At 41.5% G+C, this 21,063-nt stretch overlaps 2 protein-coding genes across 7 annotated transcripts in view; both read left to right on the top strand.

Annotated features, from left to right (window-relative positions):
* The window catches only part of smad10a (SMAD family member 10a), a 29,344-nt gene extending 14,275 nt beyond the window's left edge, over window positions 1-15,069 (top strand). For 3 of the 6 annotated variants that reach the window (XM_035182420.2, XM_035182416.2, XM_035182417.2), the window contains 8 exons: window positions 643-855; window positions 2,213-2,470; window positions 4,900-5,001; window positions 5,417-5,470; window positions 5,834-6,020; window positions 8,377-8,545; window positions 8,727-8,865; window positions 10,149-15,069. In XM_035182420.2, coding sequence (XP_035038311.1) covers window positions 643-855; window positions 2,213-2,470; window positions 4,900-5,001; window positions 5,417-5,470; window positions 5,834-6,020; window positions 8,377-8,545; window positions 8,727-8,865; window positions 10,149-10,360 — 1,334 coding nt within the window. In that variant the 3' untranslated portion in view covers window positions 10,361-15,069. The remainder of the gene's footprint in view (window positions 1-642; window positions 856-2,212; window positions 2,471-4,899; window positions 5,002-5,416; window positions 5,471-5,833; window positions 6,021-8,376; window positions 8,546-8,726; window positions 8,866-10,148) is intronic. The other 3 variants (XM_035182418.2, XM_047344128.1, XM_035182419.2) reach the window with 2 other exon arrangements.
* Window positions 15,070-17,860: 2,791 nt separating this feature from the next.
* On the top strand, window positions 17,861-21,020 carry pex11b (peroxisomal biogenesis factor 11 beta). The gene is made up of 4 exons (XM_035182422.1): window positions 17,861-18,128; window positions 18,567-18,682; window positions 18,757-18,958; window positions 19,283-21,020. Exons 1-4 carry the CDS (start codon window positions 18,073-18,075, stop codon window positions 19,677-19,679), a joined length of 771 nt encoding a protein of 256 aa, XP_035038313.1. The 5' UTR covers window positions 17,861-18,072; the 3' UTR covers window positions 19,680-21,020.
* Window positions 21,021-21,063: the final 43 nt, after the last annotated feature.

The following is a 21,063-nucleotide window of genomic DNA, read 5'->3' on the forward strand; positions in this document are numbered from 1 at the left end:
TACAGTACAGTTTTGCCATTCACAACCACACATTCATTCAGAGCATCTATCATACATAACACACACTGTCGGCACAGCCTTTAGGGGCAATTTAGGGTTCCGTATCTTACCCAAAGACACTTCGACACGTGGAATGGAGGGATTGAATTTGTAATTATGGTTGGTCAATCCTATACTTTGTCAGAATTACAAAATAAGAATTATTTTGAGGAGTTTGAGGAAAAGGGCATGTGGGGCAAGGAGAATTTAAAACCTGCTAGAAACAAACAAACCAAGAAAAACATGAATGCATACAAAATGGGCAGAACTTAAAAGAGAATTAACCAAACTTAACTATAAGTAACGAATAGTCCCTTTATCTATTACTTCTATAATGTTGAATGTTATTTACCTGAGTAGCAAGAATGTCCACCCATAGTATTTAGAGGCTGGGTGTTTGGATTCAAATTTTTTGCTCATTCTAATAAAAACTTGCCTTTACAGTGCATACAATACACATAGTCATTCTATCCCAATATAGATATAACACTAGATTTGGTGCTGTATTCATTGAATGTCTGTGCATGCTTGTAAATCACTGTAAATATTCATAATAAACTTTTGAAACTTTTTTGAAACCTTTCTGACCCAAACTTCCTGCAGCTGCACCAGTCGGCCTCATCAAAGAGGAATACATCCATGACTGTATACAGATAGACCTTCCACCTGGCATGCCTCTGTCTGACCATCAAACAGCCCTGAAGCTGCCTCCTCCAGACCACTATGGTCAACCCCTGCCTCCCCAACAGCTGTCGTCTGAGCCCCATGGACCCCCACCTGTCAGCAGATACACTAACCTGCCTGTTTCACCCAAAGGTCAGCTCCTCATTTACATCTTACATCTATCATGGACGTTATGTTTTCATCTGCGTTTGTTTGATACTTTACACAATAACTTGGGCATTTTCAAAAAATGTTTTGATACTGAACGAGTAAATCATAGGTCTTGATGAAAAGAAATCAGGCATGTTTACGGGACTAAATGTATGCAATTTGGTGCAGCTTAAAGGAAATTTAGCGGATAGTTGGGTTAATTGAATTGTTTAATTCTTGAGACTGTGAGACAGACAGACTGACGGAACAAAAATGTTGTTGTACTGTGCACTCCAAAGACTTTTCAGACATGTTGTTCGGAAAAACTCTCTCGAGATCTTCATCTGTTTCTTCTACGAGTGTGGCTCCGCTTCGTCATCCAGAGATGCCTCCGCGCCGGCAGTCAGTGGCCAGAGCCATTATGTTTTCGGGTTGTCCGTCCGTCCATCCCATTCTCGTGAATGCCATATCTCAAGAATGCCTCAAGGGAATTTCTTCAAATTATAATCAAATATTCACTTGGACTCAACTGATTCGATTTTGGTGGTCAAAGGTCAAGGTTACGGTGGCCTCAAAGCAAATTGTTTGCCTTGTGAATGCGATGTCTCCAGAAAGCCTTGAGGGAATCCTTTCACATTTTGCAAAAACACTCACTTGAACTTGGATTTAATTTTGGTAGCCAAAGGTCAAGGTCACGGTGGCCTCACCATATATGTTTGTCTTTCCTGAACAAGATCAGCTTTAGGGAATTTCTTCAAACTTGGTACAAACATTCACTTGGACTTAAAGATGAAGTGATTATATTTTGGTGCCTCGAGGTCAATGGTCAAGGTCACAGTGACCTCACGTTCCTGTGAATGTGATTTATCAGGATTGTCTTAAGGGAATTTCATTACATCTGGCACAATTGACTTTGACTCATGGATGACCTGATTAGTATTTGATGGTCAAAGGTCACCGTGACCTCTCAAACACTTGTTTTGCCTTGTGAACATCTCAAGGGAATTCTTTCAAATTTGGCACACATGTTCACTTTAACTAACTGAAATTCCCTTGAGGCATTCTTGAGATATGGCATGGTCAAGGGTCATATTTTTGGCCTCTTGAATGGGATATCTCAACAGTGACTTGAGGAAATGTCTTTAACTTTCGATCAGTCACTTGGACTCAAAGATGAAGTGATTGCATTTCAGTGGTCAAAGGTAAAGGTCACACTCACCTTATATGAATCTGGAACAAAAATGTATGTTCACACATACACCTCCTTGGACGATCTCCGGAGTTCAGTGCATGTCTGAAAGCAGCTAAACACTTCATATAGTTAAGTCTGGCCTGATGTGTTCAACTGTTGTCTTTCCAGTGACCTGCTCTGGTTCCATGCTGCCACTACAGGGCGGCCACAGTGATGGCCGTCTCCAAACTGCATCCCCACAGGCTCAAGTCATGACCCCAGCACCACGACCTCCGACTCCTACCCAACCCCTACCTCAGCAGCAGGCTGCCCAGCAACCCTCACAGCCCCCCCATTCCCAACAACCCTCCCTACCTACTTCTCACTCACATGGAAAGAACGGATACAGCAGCAATAAACACTCTCAGAGCCAGGCTGTCTTCCACAGTAAGTTAACAAATAGGCACACGCAACGCCGCACGCCGCGCACACAGCACGCACACACGCCCGCCGCAGCAACGCACATACGCACGCACCACACACACCGCACACACACACACACAAATATATATGTATATATTAGTGGTGCACCGATGTATCGGCCGTATATCGGTAGCGGCCGATATTTGCCTCGTTTACTGCCATCGGCGTATCGGTAATAAACTTGACTTTCACCGATAACATTGGCCGATGTTCATTGGTATGTTTTCTGCAGCCTGCCAATCTGGCATCCAGATTATGGTACACTGACGCTGGGTTTACACCGGGCGCTGAAGCGCCGCGCAGCGCAGCGCCAAGGAAAGCCAGGCGCCTCCCATCCCCCTGTTAAACCTTTGTGCGGTTCACATGGGCTGCGATGCGCCACGCCGCGCCAGCCCCCTTCACCGATGGTTTCGGCGTGCGGCGTATCGCACCAGGAAACAGACTGAAAAATGATTTTAAACGATATAAATGACATATTTTATATGATATAAATGATCAAATATGCATCCCATACTTTGTATTTCCCTTCTGTTGTCCTGGAGTTTTAATTTTCCCAATTTTCCCAATCACATAATTAAATGTCCCCCTCTGCCCATCCACTACAGCCACACAAGCAGTCATATAGATAAAAAGAGAGAGAGGAGGGGGCTAAAGGCTTGCTTGGAGAATACGTCATTTACCCCGACACCCGACATTGAACGGGTTACATACAACAACAAGCGGAGAATCGCGGGCTGACCGACGCGGAGAAATGCGGGTCCGGTGTGAACAGCCAGGCGGCTGCGCTTGAGAATGACGCTACCCTAAGGGTTTATGCTAGTGCTTTGTAAGGCTGCATTGCAAGCATCTGTTTACAGTTGAGATGATGTCTTGAGTAGGCCTGGTGATACTGTTAAATGTTTGGCTGAATAGGTGTCTATGTCCATCCATGGCATCTAAAGTTACACTTTTTCTGTTTTTCATATTATTCAAGTAATAAACAAATATCGGTATCGGCCAAGAATTTCCATATCGGTGCATCCCTAGTATATATACACTACCGTTCAAAAGTTTGTGGTCACCCAGACAATTTCGTGTTTTCCATGAAAACTCACACTTTTATTTATCAAATGAGTTGCAAAATGAATAGAAAATATAGTCAAGACATTGACAAGGTTAGAAAAAAATATTTTTATTTGAAATATTAATTTTGTTATTGGCTCCAATCAAGCGCTGTCCACAGGGTATGGCATGGCGTTGCAAAATGGAGTGATAGCCTTCCTTATTTAAAATCCCTTTTACCTTGTACAAATCTCCCACTTTACCAGCACCAAAGCAGCCCCAGACCATCACATTACCTCCACCATGCTTGACAGATGGTGTCAGGCACTCTTCCAGCATCTTTTCACCTGTTCTGCGTCTCACAAATGTTCTTCTGTGTGATCCAAACACCTCAAACTTTGATTCGTCTGTCCATAACACTTTTTCCAATCTTCCTCTGTCCAATGTCTGTGTTCTTTGCCCATATCAATCTTTTTCTTTTATTGGCCAGCCTCAGATATGGCTTTTCTTTGCCACTCTGCCTAGAAGGCCAGCATCCCGGAGTCGCCTCTTCACTGTAGACGTTGACACTGGCGTTTTCGGGTACCATTTAAAGAAGCTGCCAGTTGAGGACCTGTGAGGCGTCTATTTCTCAAACTAGAGACTCTAATATACTTGTCTTCTTGCTGAGTTGTGCACCGGCCTCCCACTTCTCTTTCTACTCTGGTTAGAGCCCGTTTGTGCTGTTCTCTGAAGGGAGTAGTACACACCGTTGTAGGAAATTTTCAGTTTCTTCGCAATTTCTCGCATGGAATAGCCTTCATTTCTAAGAACAAGAATAGACTGGCGAGTTTCACATGAAAGTTCTTTTTTTCTGGCCATTTTGAGAGTATAATCGAACCCACAAATGTGATGCTCCAGATACTCAACTAGCTCAAAGGAAGGCCAGTTTTATAGCTTCTCTCACCAGCAAAACAGTTTTCAGCTGTGCTAACATCATTGCACAAGGGTTTTCAAGGGTTTTCTAATCATCCATTAGTCTTCTAAGGCGATTAGCAAACACAATGTACCATTAGAACACTGGAGTGATAGTTGCTGGAAATGGGCCTCTATACACCTATGTAGATATTTCATTAAAAACCAGACGTTTCCACCTAGAATAGTCATTTACCACATTAACAATATATAGAGTGTATTTCTGATTAATTTAATGTTATCTTCATTGAAAAAAACTGTGCTTTTCTTTGAAAAATAAGGACATTTCTAAGTGACCCCAAACTTTTGAACAGTAGTGTATATATTCAAAAATCATTGTAAACTGTTGTTCTGTACATTGGTTAACACTCATCATTCATTATTTCTCTGTAATCCAGCAGTTTGGACAGGCAGCAGCACAGCCTCCTACACTCCCATAGGACCTCCGCAGAATGGGCGTAATCTCCAACAACCTCCCCTCCATCACCCAAACCATCACTGTAAGATATACATTAAGGGCAGAGGATGTCACACCTTATGAAAGCCCTATGAGACAAATTGTGATTTGTGAATATGGGCTATACAAATAATTGATTGATGTACTTGCTTGAAACCTGCACCTTTTCCAAACCAAAGAATTCAACATAACTTTCACTTTAGTTCTGTGAAATGTCCTGACAAAGCAATTATGTTCACATTGTTTCTTTTTATGCTGAAAACATTGGCATTATACCACTATACCAACATTGTAGATCTGCTTCGGTACGATGCCATCTAAAGTGAAATTAATGGAGAATGTGTTGTTTTAAACACATGGTATTGAAAAAGTATTGATACTTTTGACAAACCAACTGAGGACCTTATTTTGCATATATTACTGGTTCTAACTGATGTACACATTTCTCTATTTTTCAGGGTCTCAGCATCACGCCTCAAACTCTTTCCCTCCTTCTGTGGCCAATCATCCAGGTTAGAGACCATTATGCTGAATATTAAATGATAATGTTTATTCAGTTTTAATTTAGTATTTTTACCCTTTGAGCTGGCGGGAAATCAAAGTATTGTGTGTGTGTGTGCGTGCGCGTGCGCGTGTGTGTGTATTCACAAACTCAACAACGCATGATTGGATTTTTACTGACGTTTGGTGAGATTGTTACTTGGGAAGGTATCACCAGGTGATTAACTTTTGTGGTGGTCTGTCAAAGTTCAAGGGCCAAAACATATGATCCAAAAAAACATTTTTACAGGATAGTTTGGCTTCATTTGTGGAGGGTAGGCATGTCTTAGTCTATTGATGTCTGTCACACACTCTGTTTAATCTTTTTATCACAGCAGGACCAGAGTTTTGGTGCTCTATCTCCTACTTTGAAATGGACGTTCAGGTGGGAGAGATGTTTAAGGTGCCCTCCAGCTGCCCTGTTGTGACTGTGGATGGTTATGTTGACCCGTCGGGAGGCGATCGCTTCTGCCTCGGCCAGCTGAGTAATGTTCACCGCACAGATGCCAGTGAGAGAGCTAGGTGGGTGAAGACAAACACTCATCTGCTGTGTCTCTTGAAAGACCCCCTTTAATAAAAATCAAGTTCTTAACATTGTTTATATGCTCATATGGCGCATACCATATGAGCGAAATAAGAGGCCACTACCATGGCTGAGCACTATCACCTTAACTGAAGTGAACCAATGACAGTTCGTAGGTCAGATACATAAGGAGCCATCCCATCAACGTGGAGCCAGGTGTTGCTTATTGTGATGGAAGTTTTCTGGAGGTTTTCTGGAAGCTGGTGAAATGAGAACTCAGGCAGCAGCTGATGTCAAGCTTGATGTACATCAGAGACCCGGGATGAAACAATAGCAACATTAACAGAGTAACATAAGGCAATTGTCAACACCCCCAAGTCTGAAGATGTCTCATAAAGCATTCCAATTTATCTCCCTCACCTTATGTCACCCATTCCAACAGCACATCCACGAAAGTATGCATACCTAAATCACATTGTGTCCTTACGTCTAGCCACTGGTGTAATACGCAAAATAATTGGAGTTGGTGCCTCTCTGTCTGGGGCATCTGAATTGGGTTAAAAAGTACTTCAACGTAGACACTACAATGTACTGCTAGTTGGCCCTTTATCTATAACCTGACCTTGGGTACTGCTTGGAGAGAAGGGAGTATGTGTGGAATGAGACAGGCTCTATTCTCCTCATGGTGTGCAGATGTAATGTATAAGGATGGTCAAAAATTCTCTCACACTCATAATCAGTATTTTACAAGCTAAATTAGCTAAGATGGCTGTGATCAGGACAACATAAGAAGAACATGAGCTGAGTGTAATGAAGCTGAAAACTCGTCATATCTATTATTGTTATTTTCTAAAAACTTTTCATACATTGACCTGTAGGTAAGGTGTAGGTAATATTTGTATATTATTGCGCATAATGCGGAGTCCAGTGCATGTCTGAAATAGGGCTGCACGATGTATCGAAAATGTATCGTCATTGGGAATGAATCATTGTCGGAATAAGAGAATAAGAAGGAGAATAAAGAGCAAAAGAGAATTAAGAGGTGGCTCCGTAAAATCTCGCTCCGCCTCCTCAATACTAAATTCTACTGTAGAAACTCGTAACGGCTGTGAGTCGCGCATGCGCAGTGCCTTTGTTATGTTAGAGAGCATGGCTAAGTAAAGTGACTGAACGCTAGCAATGTGGGTTAGGAAACACAAGCAAATCCAGTTACCAGATGTAAACTTGTCTAACTTCCAAAGATTCCTTTGTCAAAGAGTATATAAAAAAGATGTTTTCAGCCTGTGTCCTGCTGAGTATCGCATAACCATATAAAAGTTAAATAGGAGATAATCCAAAATGAATGAAATATCATATGATATTTTAATATAAGCTAATTTTGAAGTGCACTTACATACAGTCTAGTTGATTCAACTATTAAATATTTCTTGTCATTTAAAATGACTTGTAACCAACACAAATACAAATGTATACATACAAAATTCTACTACTAATACTCTTAGTGACGGTGTGCATGCATACATGCGGCAACTTTTGGAAGAAACAATATTATTGGAAAAGTTATGACTTAATCTGCTTTCAGACATGCACTGAACTCTGCAGATACTCCATAATTTCACTCCATGTCTTGTGCATGTGTGAAAGGCAGACTGTGGGTAAACTTGGTAGCCAATTCTCTAGATTTTACCCGCAGGTCATGTCTGAAAACAGCTTTAGTGAGGTATAATCCATGACATCATGGTCAGAAAAATGGATTTGATATTAGATAAGATGGTAAATGGTCTGTATTTACAATATATAGTGCTCATGAGGAGAAACACATCAGGAGGACACAGACACAGAGGAACCTGAAATGGTTATCGGACAATTTATGTTTTGTTTAAATTTATGTTTGGTGTCCTAATGCTGGAAAGTGAGTGGTTCATCTCTGGCAGCTTTTGGGAGACCCCGGTGGCATCGTCAATTGCCACAAGGAGCTATGTTTATTCTGCAAATTATTGGCTTTGGCAAGGCTTTCACATTCATCTTTCAGAATATGATTTTTAAAACTGCTGTTCTAGAGGTTTAAAATCAATAGTTTGATTGAAACCTCAGAGGCTTAATTTATTTAATTTTGGAAGTTGAATCTAAAGGAGGAAATATCTATTGGAGAGCGGAGGGAAGCTTTTGTTGAGCCTCAGATGCAAAGTTCTTTCTCTAACTCTGTAGCCTCTCGTAACTCCTGTTCACTGCACTACATTGTCAGACTAAACCTTCTCAAGCTGTGTGACTTAAAAAAAAATCCCAACTGAAATAATAATAACCTTTAAAATACATGAAGGATTTCACCTGTGCTGATGTTTTTCTGTGTTCTAGGTTACACATAGGTAAAGGCGTGCAGCTGGAGTGTCGTGGTGAGGGCGATGTGTGGATGCGCTGTATGAGCGACCACGCTGTGTTTGTGCAGAGCTACTACCTCGACAGAGAGGCAGGCCGAGCACCAGGTGATGCGGTGCACAAAATCTACCCTGGAGCCTATATCAAGGTCTGAATTCAGCTCCCTCACTCACTCACTCACTTACACACACACAGAATTAATGATTATTATTGGCTGACAATTTGAGAATGAATGAATGTACCAACCATGTTTTGAAGAATAAATGGTACTACCCTCTCCAGATGGCCTATTCTGGTGTTGTAATGCAGGCTGCGTGTGTGTTGGTCAGGTGTTTGACCTGCGACAGTGCCACAGACAGATGCAGCAGCAGGCAGCAACGGCTCAGGCTGCAGCTGCTGCACAGGCAGCTGCTGTGGCTGGAAACATTCCTGGTCCAGGCAGTGTTGGAGGCATTGCACCTGCAGTTAGTAAGTGTTGTTAAAACTTTATTTGATAATGACATACATAAATGGAAGCCTGATTGAAATACAGAATTGTACAATGAATGGCACAACATTAGTAACCAGAATATACAAAGCCAGTAATATGACGTGTCTCCCTCACACAAAATCCTGCTTTTGTCCAGTCTGTGTCATTTGTAGATTTTGCTTCTCAGTTTACATACAAGCTGTAAATGGTAAATGATCTATATCTGTGCTTCTCTAGTCTTGATGATCACTCAAAGCGCTTTACAGTACAGTTTTTGCTATTTACTCATTCACACATTCATACAGTGCATCTATGGGCAGCACTTTTTCTATGACAACGGCACAGGGTTGTGGAATGGCGAAGACTGGGATTGAATTGGCGACCTTCTGGTTAAGAGGACAACCCACTCTGAGTCCCAGCCGCCCCGTGCTGAGGAAGGTTGAGGCAGCTTGTGATTAGATCCTGTAGATGCAACTTAGGGATGAACTAAGCTATCCAGCTCCTGAGTTTTCTGGTTTAAAGAAATGTCACAGTCTTGAAAAGACTATAGCATATATGACTTTGTATAGCTATATGAATGTGTGAATGAATGCAACTCAAACCACTTTGATCGATTAGACTGGAAAAGCACTGTATAAATACAGTATTTACCATTTACACATCATCTGTCAGGAGACTGCAGCAAAAGAAAGACAGAGCTCTTTGTGGTAAAGATAACTATATAACTATTTTGTTGATTTTTTTAAGTTCAGTGTTGATGTTGGAAATGGTAGTTTGAACTTTTTATCGACCATTTTTTATCTTATATAATAATATTTATCATTATGCATCAGGTCTCTAACAGGGACATTATAGCTGATTATTGTGTTTTTCTTTTTGGTACACTAACATTGTCATAAAAATGATAATCAACATAATGCACTATTCTAACCCTGTTGAAGAATTTGTGACATCACTGTGCTCTAATCATAACACTCAACACTGCACATGTCGTCAGAGGCACAGCGCTGTGTATCACTGAAACATGCAATAGGGTTAGGATTTTCATTGGTGAGATAGGCCTCCAACAAATTCAATAAACAGCAACAAAAAGCTCTTTACCTGTGAAATATCTGATATCATGTGAGTTTATCAGGTGTTAAGTGTGTGTGTGCGGTTCCACATCCACTAAACTGTGACATAATATGCGTGTACATTTGCTCTTTAGTTAATGGTGACTGAGCTTGAACTCTCTGTATGACTGACCATAAACTCCACCACACATGGTGTTATGTGATTATAGGTCTGTCTGCAGCAGCGGGGATCGGTGTGGACGATCTCAGGCGACTGTGTATCCTGCGACTCAGCTTTGTGAAAGGCTGGGGGCCTGACTACCCTCGCCAGAGCATCAAACACACCCCCTGCTGGGTGGAAGTCCACCTGCACCGTGCTCTGCAACTTCTGGATGAGGTGTTGCACACTATGCCATTGGCAGACCCAGGGCCTGCTAACTAAAGACCAAGACAGCGTTCAAATTCCAATCAGGATTCTCTGAATGTGCGCACACAGACACACTATTGGATTCTTTTCTTCAGGCCAAATATGCTATATGTCTTGATACACACAAGTTATTTAATCAGAAACACACAGAAGACAAAAATGACCAACAACGCATTATGCTTGTAACAATCAATGCACACATCATTCATGCTGTCTCACAGACATACACACACATGCACAAACACACTGAAACCAAATGGTCTGTAGCTGCAACACAGGCATACAAGTGGTGATATCTTTGGGATTTTTCTAATGCTTTACTCTACAATCTAAAGTCAAGTGCAAATTAGTTAGATCTGTGAAGGTTAAGATTTTGAGTTTGTCTTCTGACCAGTGTGTCTCTGTACTGAAGACAGTGCACTGTACAAATGCAGGGATGCGTTTCAGAAATCCAGTTTTCCAATATGCATTTTGGATTTCTACTCATTGTAGGAGTGTTCTGCACATGCACTCATGGAATAGATAAACATGTAGAAATGATGTATTCCAGGAGGCGTCAACTCTCCAGGACAGATAAATGCATACCTCTGCAAAAGAAAAAGTCTAAGTGATCCAAACAGTGTTTCAATTCTCTTCATGTCTTACCAACAGCAGAAGTGATCTAGAAGTATGTGTTAGGAAGCCAGTGTTAAGTCAACTGTGTGCTTGTACTGCGCTCTTCACTATGTCCATCTCAACTCAAACTGTTAGCCCTCTTATTATGCTCAGCTCGGACTATATTATTTTTGTACCAAAAGTCTAAAAAGCCAAAAATATTTAGCTTTAAAGTAGTGTTGTTGTTTTCCAGTGCTACCCTGTATGTAACCAAATGCTTGGTGGAAATCACCAAAGCCAGAATACCTCATTACTACAGTGCAAAGTCACAGTTCAGTTTTCCACTTTGTTCAACATTGACAGACTGAGCTCAGGTCTGCAGTCAGTCTGAGAGGGTATGTGATGTCAGACACTGACTGTAATTTGTGAATAGGTAACTCTAAAGATTTACAGCGGAGTGGACTTGTCAAAGAAGTTTCTGGGTACTTCTGGTACAGACTCGAGCCTGTGCATGTGACACCAGTGCCTTTCTGTTCTCTGGTCTGATCTGTTTGGATCATCTCCTGCAGACATGTCACTAGCAGTTCATCTTAAAAGGGAATTCCACTATTTTTCAACCTAGGCCCTTTGTTGATAAATGTGGGTGTGTAAATGAATGGTACTTAAAAATAAAATTGGAAATCAGTCCAAGTAGTTTGCCTCCACCGGCAGCCACAACGTGACATTGGCTACAATCTAAACTTATGGTGCAACTGCGACAGTCCATCAATTTTCACCAATAAAATGCTCAAATTGTTGAGTCTAGCAACATTACACTGCAGCTTGACCCTTAGCAAATACCCAGAAGTAATGAGATTAAATGACAACTCCAGTTAAATTTCATGAGGTGATGTACACTTCGAAGGGCACATTGACTCTCCTGTGGTAGACACCAGACCTGATAGTTTAATCAATGTCAAAAAATCTCATTTAAACTCAAATCCATACTGTACCACAGTGGCAACATGGACTGTTGATCTACATCCAGAGGTGAAGAAATGATTGGTGAGATGACTCATGTAGTTTGGATCTGTCAGGAAACTGAGACATTAATCATCCAATGCCGCTGCATTGCAAGGACCAGCCATTAACACATGCATATTTGTGATTTGTGCCTTTTGTTGTCGTAGATGCACCAACACTGGATTGTAAGAAGATTGATGTTGCACATTGTGATTTGGTTTTCAGCTGTTCAGAATCTATGATGATATTCTGTAGTCCCCTCAGGTATCTGTAGCTCATCAAACTGGTTTTACCTGAGTAGTTTTGTTTATTGCCTTAGTCTTTAGTGAGTGTAGAGATATGATATGGCTCTATCTTAATCTTAGCATGAACGCCACAACTAGATGTCATATTTATCTGCTCTCCTCTGCCCATATTCAGGGATAATGGTCAAGCAGGCTTGCTCACATAAGGAGCAAATTTACCACCATCATCATCGTCATCATCATTGTCCTGGTCTCTCTATAATCAATTCATCCGTTCTGTTTGTGCATCACATTTGATTTGAATGACCAACGTTAGCAACTTTATCACACCACTGCAGATTTTAATTCTCTTTATGAACATGACCTGGTATGAACATCCACCCTGAGTGATCTGATCAGTGGTCAGCCCTAAATACATGTTTGAATGCACCCAAATGCTTCCTCAATGGGTCCTGAGATCCAATCAGTCAGACCACATTCAGGGGCTTTTATTGCTGTATGAACACAAATGTGTTCAAGGCCACATATGAAGGACCGCCTACTCAGCGGATGTCCTCTGACCCACTACAGTTTTACCATGAATTTGATTGTATTTTTATGCTTCTCAGAGCTCATACATTGATATGTGTTTTTGGCCACCGCCACAATATGAACACTGATTACCATGAAATGAGTTATGTTTTTTTTCTCAACTAGGAAAAATCTAAGTAGATATATGCACTGCATCAATTCGTTCAGCCCCTCCCAACTCTCTCTCATCATCATCATCAGACAAATCTGTATACTCAGACAGGGTTAAATCATTATTTATAGGATGCATTTTAATGCCAGGTGTGAACAGACAAACTGTAAATGTGTGATTGGATCCGGCCTAAACTGAATTAGCAGTTTTAAGAGATGGAGTTGCAAATCCCAGCTTTTTGTAGGAGAGCTCCTCTGCTTTTTCCCTGTGAGCTGCAGGACTGATCGTGCTGCTGTCTCAGGTCTCAGGGAAATAGGAAAGGCTTAATGAGACCCACACGTACACGTAGTCATAGATTATTGGGCACGTCATTCTACATATAGGTTGGATTATTTGCTTGCCTGTAAACAAAGGTCCCATTTTTGCATATTCAGCTGAGCTGTTGTGCACTGACTGAAGACTAGATTACATTAGCAACAAATAACAAATAATTATGTTTTAACCGAACACTTTGTGTAGACCACACAAAAGGTTCTACTCACATGAGATATTTATTGTCCTGTCTGTGGTTTGCTTCCTGCTCCCCACCAAGCAGGATTGCATGTGTTTCTGCAGGGGAGGGTTTCCCTTTAGGTCTTTACACACCTTACACTGGTCTTTTTATGCGATTAATTCTCACCTCTCATTTTTTCCTCTCAAAAAAGTACCCTTTTCCCTTTAGTCTTTGCATCGTGATTAATAATAAAGGACATGAACCAAACTGTTCAAGTAGCATAGGCTACACAACTACTGACCTCAGACAGCCTGCCAAAGGCTGATCTGGGTCAGTGGGATCCTGGTCCTCTGCCTCCTTAGATAAGGCTCTAATATCCTCAGCAGGACCTCAGACATCCTAAAATATTATCCTGAACTGAGGCTATGGTCAAGCTTCAGCTCTTGTATGAAGCAGTAAAGTGGTAAATCTCAATTTCCTTCATGGAGTGAGGAGGAGGACACGATCTTCATCATTGGATGACTATGAAGTATGAGGTTGTGCAAATCTATTTTAAACTTATTTGAAAGAGTTGCACATTTGCATCACTGCAAGTATGAATAGTTGTGATGCAAATCACTTGTAGGGGAGAATTTAGCATTTTCTTTATTCATCATATCCTTGGTGTGTGAAGACCTTTACAAAAACAAAAGCTGGTCCTGGCTTGGGTGCATTTGGAGCACATCTGGAAATGTTCTAGAAGATGTTTCAATCAATCAATCAAGCAAGTATTCACAAATCTCAATTGGTCTCATGGTGCTTAACCCTGAGAGTGAGGAAAAACTACCCAAAAAACCAAAGGAATTTTTAACTCTAGAGTCAATGACTGACCTTTTCCTTTCATCAGTCGATTGAGTTTGCTTATAGGCAGACAAATAAAATATAGAAGTAATCAAAAGGTCAGAAAGGCGCCAGTAGGTGAAGCATTTATGTGCAGGTTACTGTAGGCTATTAATGTCACGTTGGAATTCACTTAGTCAGGACTAAACTTTAATGCTCAAGTTCTGAAAGTTACTTGTTTCTCCAGCCTTGTATGTAAGCACAGTAATGATGACTGTAAGAGGGACCACAGCTTTCTTGATCACAACCTTTATATCTGCTCTCAGCAGCTATGCTCAGTCTACAGCACCACATCCTCACCCGAGACTGTAGACGCCCTAACCATTACACAGAGCTTGTCAATTAAGTGTGAAGTGTAGTGTGTTCGTGCATCAGTACAGGGGGCTGTTTCTCTCAGTGTTTATGTCATGCATTTGATTTTCTTGGGAGAAGATGAATGTTTAAAACAGAATGCACAGAGAGCTGCAACAGCTTTAGAAATCGGTTTGGGTTAAATATTCTAATATTTAATTCATGCATTTTTTTATCTCAGTATAAATGTTCTGGAAACATTGTGAAACATTTCTGGATTTCATCCCAAACCAAAACCAATGATGATGCATTTATCATTCCAGACAGTTTTTTAATGTGAGACGAATGGAACAACACATACCATACCATTTAAATGACATTACATGGGTTTATCTGGACACTTAAAGAGGACTGAAAAATAGGTAGTAAAGAACTGAATTTGGCTACATTAGAATATTGTTATTATTTTGGAGTTATTTCGTTGTAAACACGTGCTGCTCTTGTAATGTTGACTGGATATTAAAGTAAAATATTCAAACGTCATTGTCTCATTTATACAGACTGAAACTGTATTGCTGTCAGTAATGTCATGTCAGAGAAGATGGTAAATGGTAAATTGTCTGCACAGTAGTGCTAGTCTTGCTGACCACTCAAAGCACTTTACAGTACAGGTTATTGCCATTCACACACACACAATTATACAGTGCATCTATGGGCAGCACTTTTTCTGGGGCAATTCGGGGTTCAGTAAATTGACTAAGGACACTTCGGCATGCAGATGGGGAGAATCATGTCAATCAGGTGATTGACATACAACTTTTACAACTATAGCATGTACATGATTGCACCATTATCTAATTACTTATGAACAGCATATAAATATAATCACAGGTTATTTATTCACATTGTTTATGTTTTTTTTCTTAGTTTTTTTCAGTCGTACCAACAAAACCACACAGATGACTTCCTACCTGGTCACAGACAGTGTTGCAGAGGAAGATGTAAAACACTTAAAACCCTCATACTCATAACATAATTGATTACTTATTTGTCATGGTTATTGTTTTAACTTTATTTAAAGGAAACATGAAAATAAATACAAATACACACAAAATGTAGTATAAGTATAATAAAAATAATAGTAAGAAAAAATAATCCTATCGGATCCAGGCCACCTAACCCTACAGATACACAGCACAGGTATATTTCTGCAAAGTAATCCAAACATCTATTGGAGTTTATGATGGCCCATAGCTTTAAATGTCATTCTCTAGGTGTTGGTCACTAAAAGACTTCCTTATGTGTGATAAGAGATCAGAGCTTATCATAAGCTGGCCTTGTTCATCCTCACTAGCAGACACCATTGCAGGCCACAATCAACACACACCCAGTCCCTGCTACACAGCCACAGACACACACTTCTAGAGTGTCAGTACCAACCACCAACAGTCTACACACCCGAACTCCTCTGCTGCTCCACCCTCAAGACAGGACCCACAGAGAGGAAGAAGACATCTCATAGAACAACAGTGGGAGACTGTGAGGGCCCTGGACAACACCAAACTAAAATCAATCACAGCACCCAATGACCCAAACCATAACCCACGGGTGGTACTGATGATAGCGGTCAAGTGGGGAAGCGGAATGTGACATTTGGAACACTGATACCTTGATACTGTAGATCCACCCTGAGGTAGGATCAGCATTCAACACACAATCACACTTACACTGAGGTGAACACAATTCACAGTTAGATACAGGACACAAATGAAAACACCACCGCTTTAACTGTTTGGAGACCAAGGTACATGTTTTGCTGGGCCCCTGCTGATGCCCCACCTACCAGCCTCTGTGAATTGACTTTAGCTTTATTGAAGTAGTGCAGTGCTTGCACTAAATGTGTCTGTTTAGAATGGGCTGTTTAATTGGCCTGTGGCAATGCTAGTTGCAGCTTTGCTTTCTGAAACTGTAACAAACAGCCCATTCCAAACAGGCAGGTTTAGGGCGGCCACTGCACAAGTTCACCGAAAACCTAGGATTATGGTGGTTGAAAAGGAAGATTCTTCTTTTTTGCGGGCTAATGTTTAATTAGCTTTTGCTCTTTAAAATGTGCTCTCCGTCTCTAAGACTTCTATTTGAAACGATTTTGTTTAATCAGAAAAAAAATCTTGACTTTGTTCCTTACAGAGACCTGGTCCAAAAAAGAGGGATGCAACATTTGAATGATTATGATAATATGAGCTGACTTTGTGAAACTTTAACTATCATATATTTTTCTCACGTAGTGTAGTGCATTTACTCTGGTTTGACATCTACAAATGGATAAAACTAAAATCTCACCATTTCCATCTACTCTGAGACAATGTAACCTTGTGATCTTGTAAAACTAAAATGTCTGACAACATTTTTCATACACAGGATGAGTAACCTTTAGAGCTGATCGGTCAGGGGTGGGGGGTGTCTGCACTATAGGACTGTATGCCTGTTATTCAGTTCAACTCAATAATATTTGTATAACACCAAATCATAATATACATTATCTCAAGGCACTTTACATAGTGAGGTCGAGACCTTAAAAGCTGTAGAGAAACAACAATGAGCAACCATGTTATGTGGAAGACGTACCAAGCTTATGCTGAATCCTGCCTGCTCACCGAAAACGATAACATCTTTAAGGATACATTTTTGGTCATTTTGGTTCAAAAGGAATGCAATCCCCCCTCAACTCCCTATCACCTACAAGATGCTTATGTCTTTAAATAAAATAGAAGGCATTTTCTTGTCAGGTATGTGAAGACACCTCAGTCTTGTTAATTCAGAAAAAGAGAGCATAATTCTATCTCAAGTCAATCAATCAAATTTATCAAACAAATTTTATTTGTATAGCCCATATTCACAAATCACAATTTGTCTCATAGGGCAATGTAATCAAGTCAACGCAATATGCCTCAATACTGAAGCACAAAGCTGTTTTATATTCGAAAATGTTTTCCACAGAATCAGACAACTGAGATGGAACCATATTGCCTCTTTTAAATGGTCTGTATTTATATAGCTTTCTAGTCTTGATGGCCAGGGCATTTACAGTACAGTTGTCCCATACACACGCATTCATACAGTGGGTGCAGCTCTTTCTCTATCGAACATAATGTGGCCAGTTATTTAATTAAATAACATTTTCTCTGTAACATGTTTATATATGATAATTCTGTAGCTGCTCTCCTCGTACTTCATTGTATCTCTTTGTTGTTGATGTTGTGTAAAGAATATACAAATAAAGAAGGAGAAGATGCAGTTCCATCCTCCGCACAGTAGGTGGCGGCTGGTGTGTAGTCGATCGTTAAACGAAGAAGGTGGAACGCGGATATCCGTCAGAGAGCCAGTGGACGTGCTGTGGTATTAAGTGACCTCAGAACACTGCTTTAGACGACATCCCCTCCAGCACAATAAGCTTGTTACCCATCGGAAACAGCAGCAGGTTCACGGCTGTTTCCACAGCTGTTAAAAACAGCTGGTTCCCAGCACACACCGAGCAGCCGGTATGGACTCGTGGCTCCGCTTCTCCGCTCAGAGTCAGGCCAAGGAGCGACTCTTCAGGTAAACAGCTGCCTCAGACACATCCCCTCCTCCACTCAGGACACGTGCTCAGCGTGTCCTCCTGTAATTGGTCATGACTGACCTCAGTTCGACCACAGTGGGTTGTCACGCAGCAGCTGTTGTCATAGCAACAGGTCCTCAATCCCAAACTTGTTCAGCGTAATGTGGAGGTTTCAGGCTCAACCATCTTTAGACACTAATGTGAGGATGTTTGTATCACAGCTGGAACAAAGTGAAGTGAGTTATAGGTGTGAAAACTGCAGTATAATGTATTATTTGACTGACACCTACACCATGGAGTCTCCTGACCCAGTGCATGCTGGGAGGCTTTCCAAAAACTCATACCTTGCCTACATGCGGTCATATTTTGGTGATTGATTGATTGACTGGGAGGCTCCCCATCACTGTGATGGACTAACTCTGCAACTGGTTTTACAGGGCTACTCAGTATGCCTGCACCCTGTTGGGCTACACCCTGCAAAAGGGTGGGGCAGCAGCTGAACTCCGCAAAACCGTCAGTCAGCTGGAAGCACACATGAGCCTGACCAGAAAATGTGAGTGCAGCAGCCATTTTGTTGTTTTTAAAATTCCAAAGTGGAAAGAGTCTGATGTGTCTGTGTCCCAACAGTGCTGCGTCTGGGAAACTCTGTTGAGGCACTGGAGGCCGCCAAGAGGGCCATCCACCTCTCTGACAGCGTGCTGAGGCTCTGCCTGACCATCAGCCACCTCAACAGAGCCATGTACTTTGCCTGTGACAATGTTCTGTGGGCTGGAAAGACGGGCCTTATCTCCAAGCTGGACCAGCACAAATGGAGTCAGAGGTCTTTCAGGTGATCCAGGTTCTTGTTTCTCTCTAGTCTACATTTACCTTTTATAATACAAACTTATCTTCAGCACATAGAACAATACAGATCACTTAACCTGCAACACTTTTATATAGTCTATTTGAACTAGCTGTGTATCCACTAGTTTACATCGAATTGGCCAATGTGTACTCATCACCTCGTATACATACACAGTATAGATGTATACATAATCATTGTACAAGAACAAACCGGTTGACCCTAAAGTCATAACTGGTACTTTGCTGACAGATTTCTGCTGTGGAGCCATAATTCCTTCACACTATATATATATGTGGTTAAACTCTGCAGGTACTACCTTTTTGCTCTGATCCTCAACCTGACTCGAGATGTGTACGAGCTTCGGCTCCTGATGGAGAGCGAAGCACGCTACAGAGCCGCCAAATCCCCACCCTCACCCTACCCCAGCACCACTCTGCCCGATGACCCACTGTCCTCCTCCGTCACTCCGGCATTACCTGCTATGTCTGTGTGGCTCCGCAGACAGCTCAACCTGATAGTGACTGTGCTGTACAGCAACCCGCCGCTGCTCTTGGACCTGCTGAAGAATGGCTGTGATATCTTCATCCCTCTGGACCGGCTCGGGATTTACCCCACAGGGTCAGGCTTTGTTGGGGCCTGTGGCTTGGCCTCCTCTGTCCTCTCTATCCTTACCATTGTCCACCCCTGGCTCAAACTCAAGCCATGAACCCAGATACACAGTGGAGAGGTCTCGAGGAGCCACAGGGAGGACTGAGACCATGCAGTAAACATACTGATCGTCCTGTGAAGTAAGGGAAGTTCTGAAATGATAGCAGGGCGTCCAAATCCCAAAGACAAGCCCAAAATAAGTGACACTCAAATTTCTTCCACTCTGCATCAAAAACTGCTAAACACCTACCAGCCTCACTGAGCTGATCAGTAGCAGCTCTGCTTCAATGAGTCCACTCTGTGCTAAGGTGTAGTGATGCTGCACAAATCCATGACATTATTCTAATGGTTGTGGTGGGTTGCATGTGTGACACAAGTTTCAGTCTGTTTAACTGATCATCAGCCACTCTAATGGCCTTTGTAGGCATCTGTTTTCCTCCCGACATTACCTTTATTCATGTAAGAGAAGTCAAACTGTGACATACTGACCCAGCTGTAGATCTTTCAGTAAGTGTTACTAGCAAAGCTCTTGTTAACAACTAATGTCCAAATAAATGTATTTTAGGTTGGAGTCTCTCTTGGGACCACTATACCCTGTAAGGTGTTGGTCAAGACAACATGAAGCTTTTAAATCTTGTAGCATAAAAAGGCAAACTAAACAACAGTTGAACTCAGCATTTCATTTTATGTCAAACTGCCCCATAACCAGCCAGTGGTGGTCAGCATCATCTGCCATGAAACTCTCATAACAGAAGTCATTCTGCACAGTCAAGAGTATTGAGAAGGAAGCCAACTTAGTTAGCCTAGACATTTAGTCTTAACCACTAGCTACACAACAGTGGGCAACAGTCTACTTAATGAAGGGAAACACTGTAGACCAGTGGTCGCCAACCCGTCGATCCCGAACTCTCTGGACTCACTGGCTGCGGTGGCGCCGCAGATCAGCTGTGTGTCGGTTGTCTGTTGTTCACACGGCAGCGTGTCCGCTACTGGCTGCGGAGCTGCTGGTTTATCTACTGCATTACCTTAAAAACAAGTCGGTTTATGTACTAAACTAAACACCAGGACACTACGGTATGAAGACGCGCATCTTCCAGTCTGTCGATAACAATCAAAGCCCCGTTAGAACAAATGAATGGATTCAGAAAGTGAAACGCTAGAGTGCTTTTACTTTGAAACGGTTTCAGGAAGGTTTGTAAATACGTTTGTCATATACAGATAAACATTGTTTCACTGAAGAATCAACGGATAAAATGATCTTTCACTTGAGTTTTAATCCTTATCTGTTGAAATTATGTCACAAACATGCATTTTAAAATGTTAAAACCACTTTCTGTATGCGTTTCAAAATAAAAGCAGCGTATTTGCAGGAGCAGAAGAGGCACGGCTTCATACTGTATAGTACTTGTATTTTTTTTTTAGTACAAGGGACTACTTTCATA

Source organism: Hippoglossus stenolepis, chromosome 17 (genome assembly GCF_022539355.2).
Source record: "Hippoglossus stenolepis isolate QCI-W04-F060 chromosome 17, HSTE1.2, whole genome shotgun sequence".
NCBI classification, from domain to species: domain Eukaryota; kingdom Metazoa; phylum Chordata; class Actinopteri; order Pleuronectiformes; family Pleuronectidae; genus Hippoglossus; species Hippoglossus stenolepis.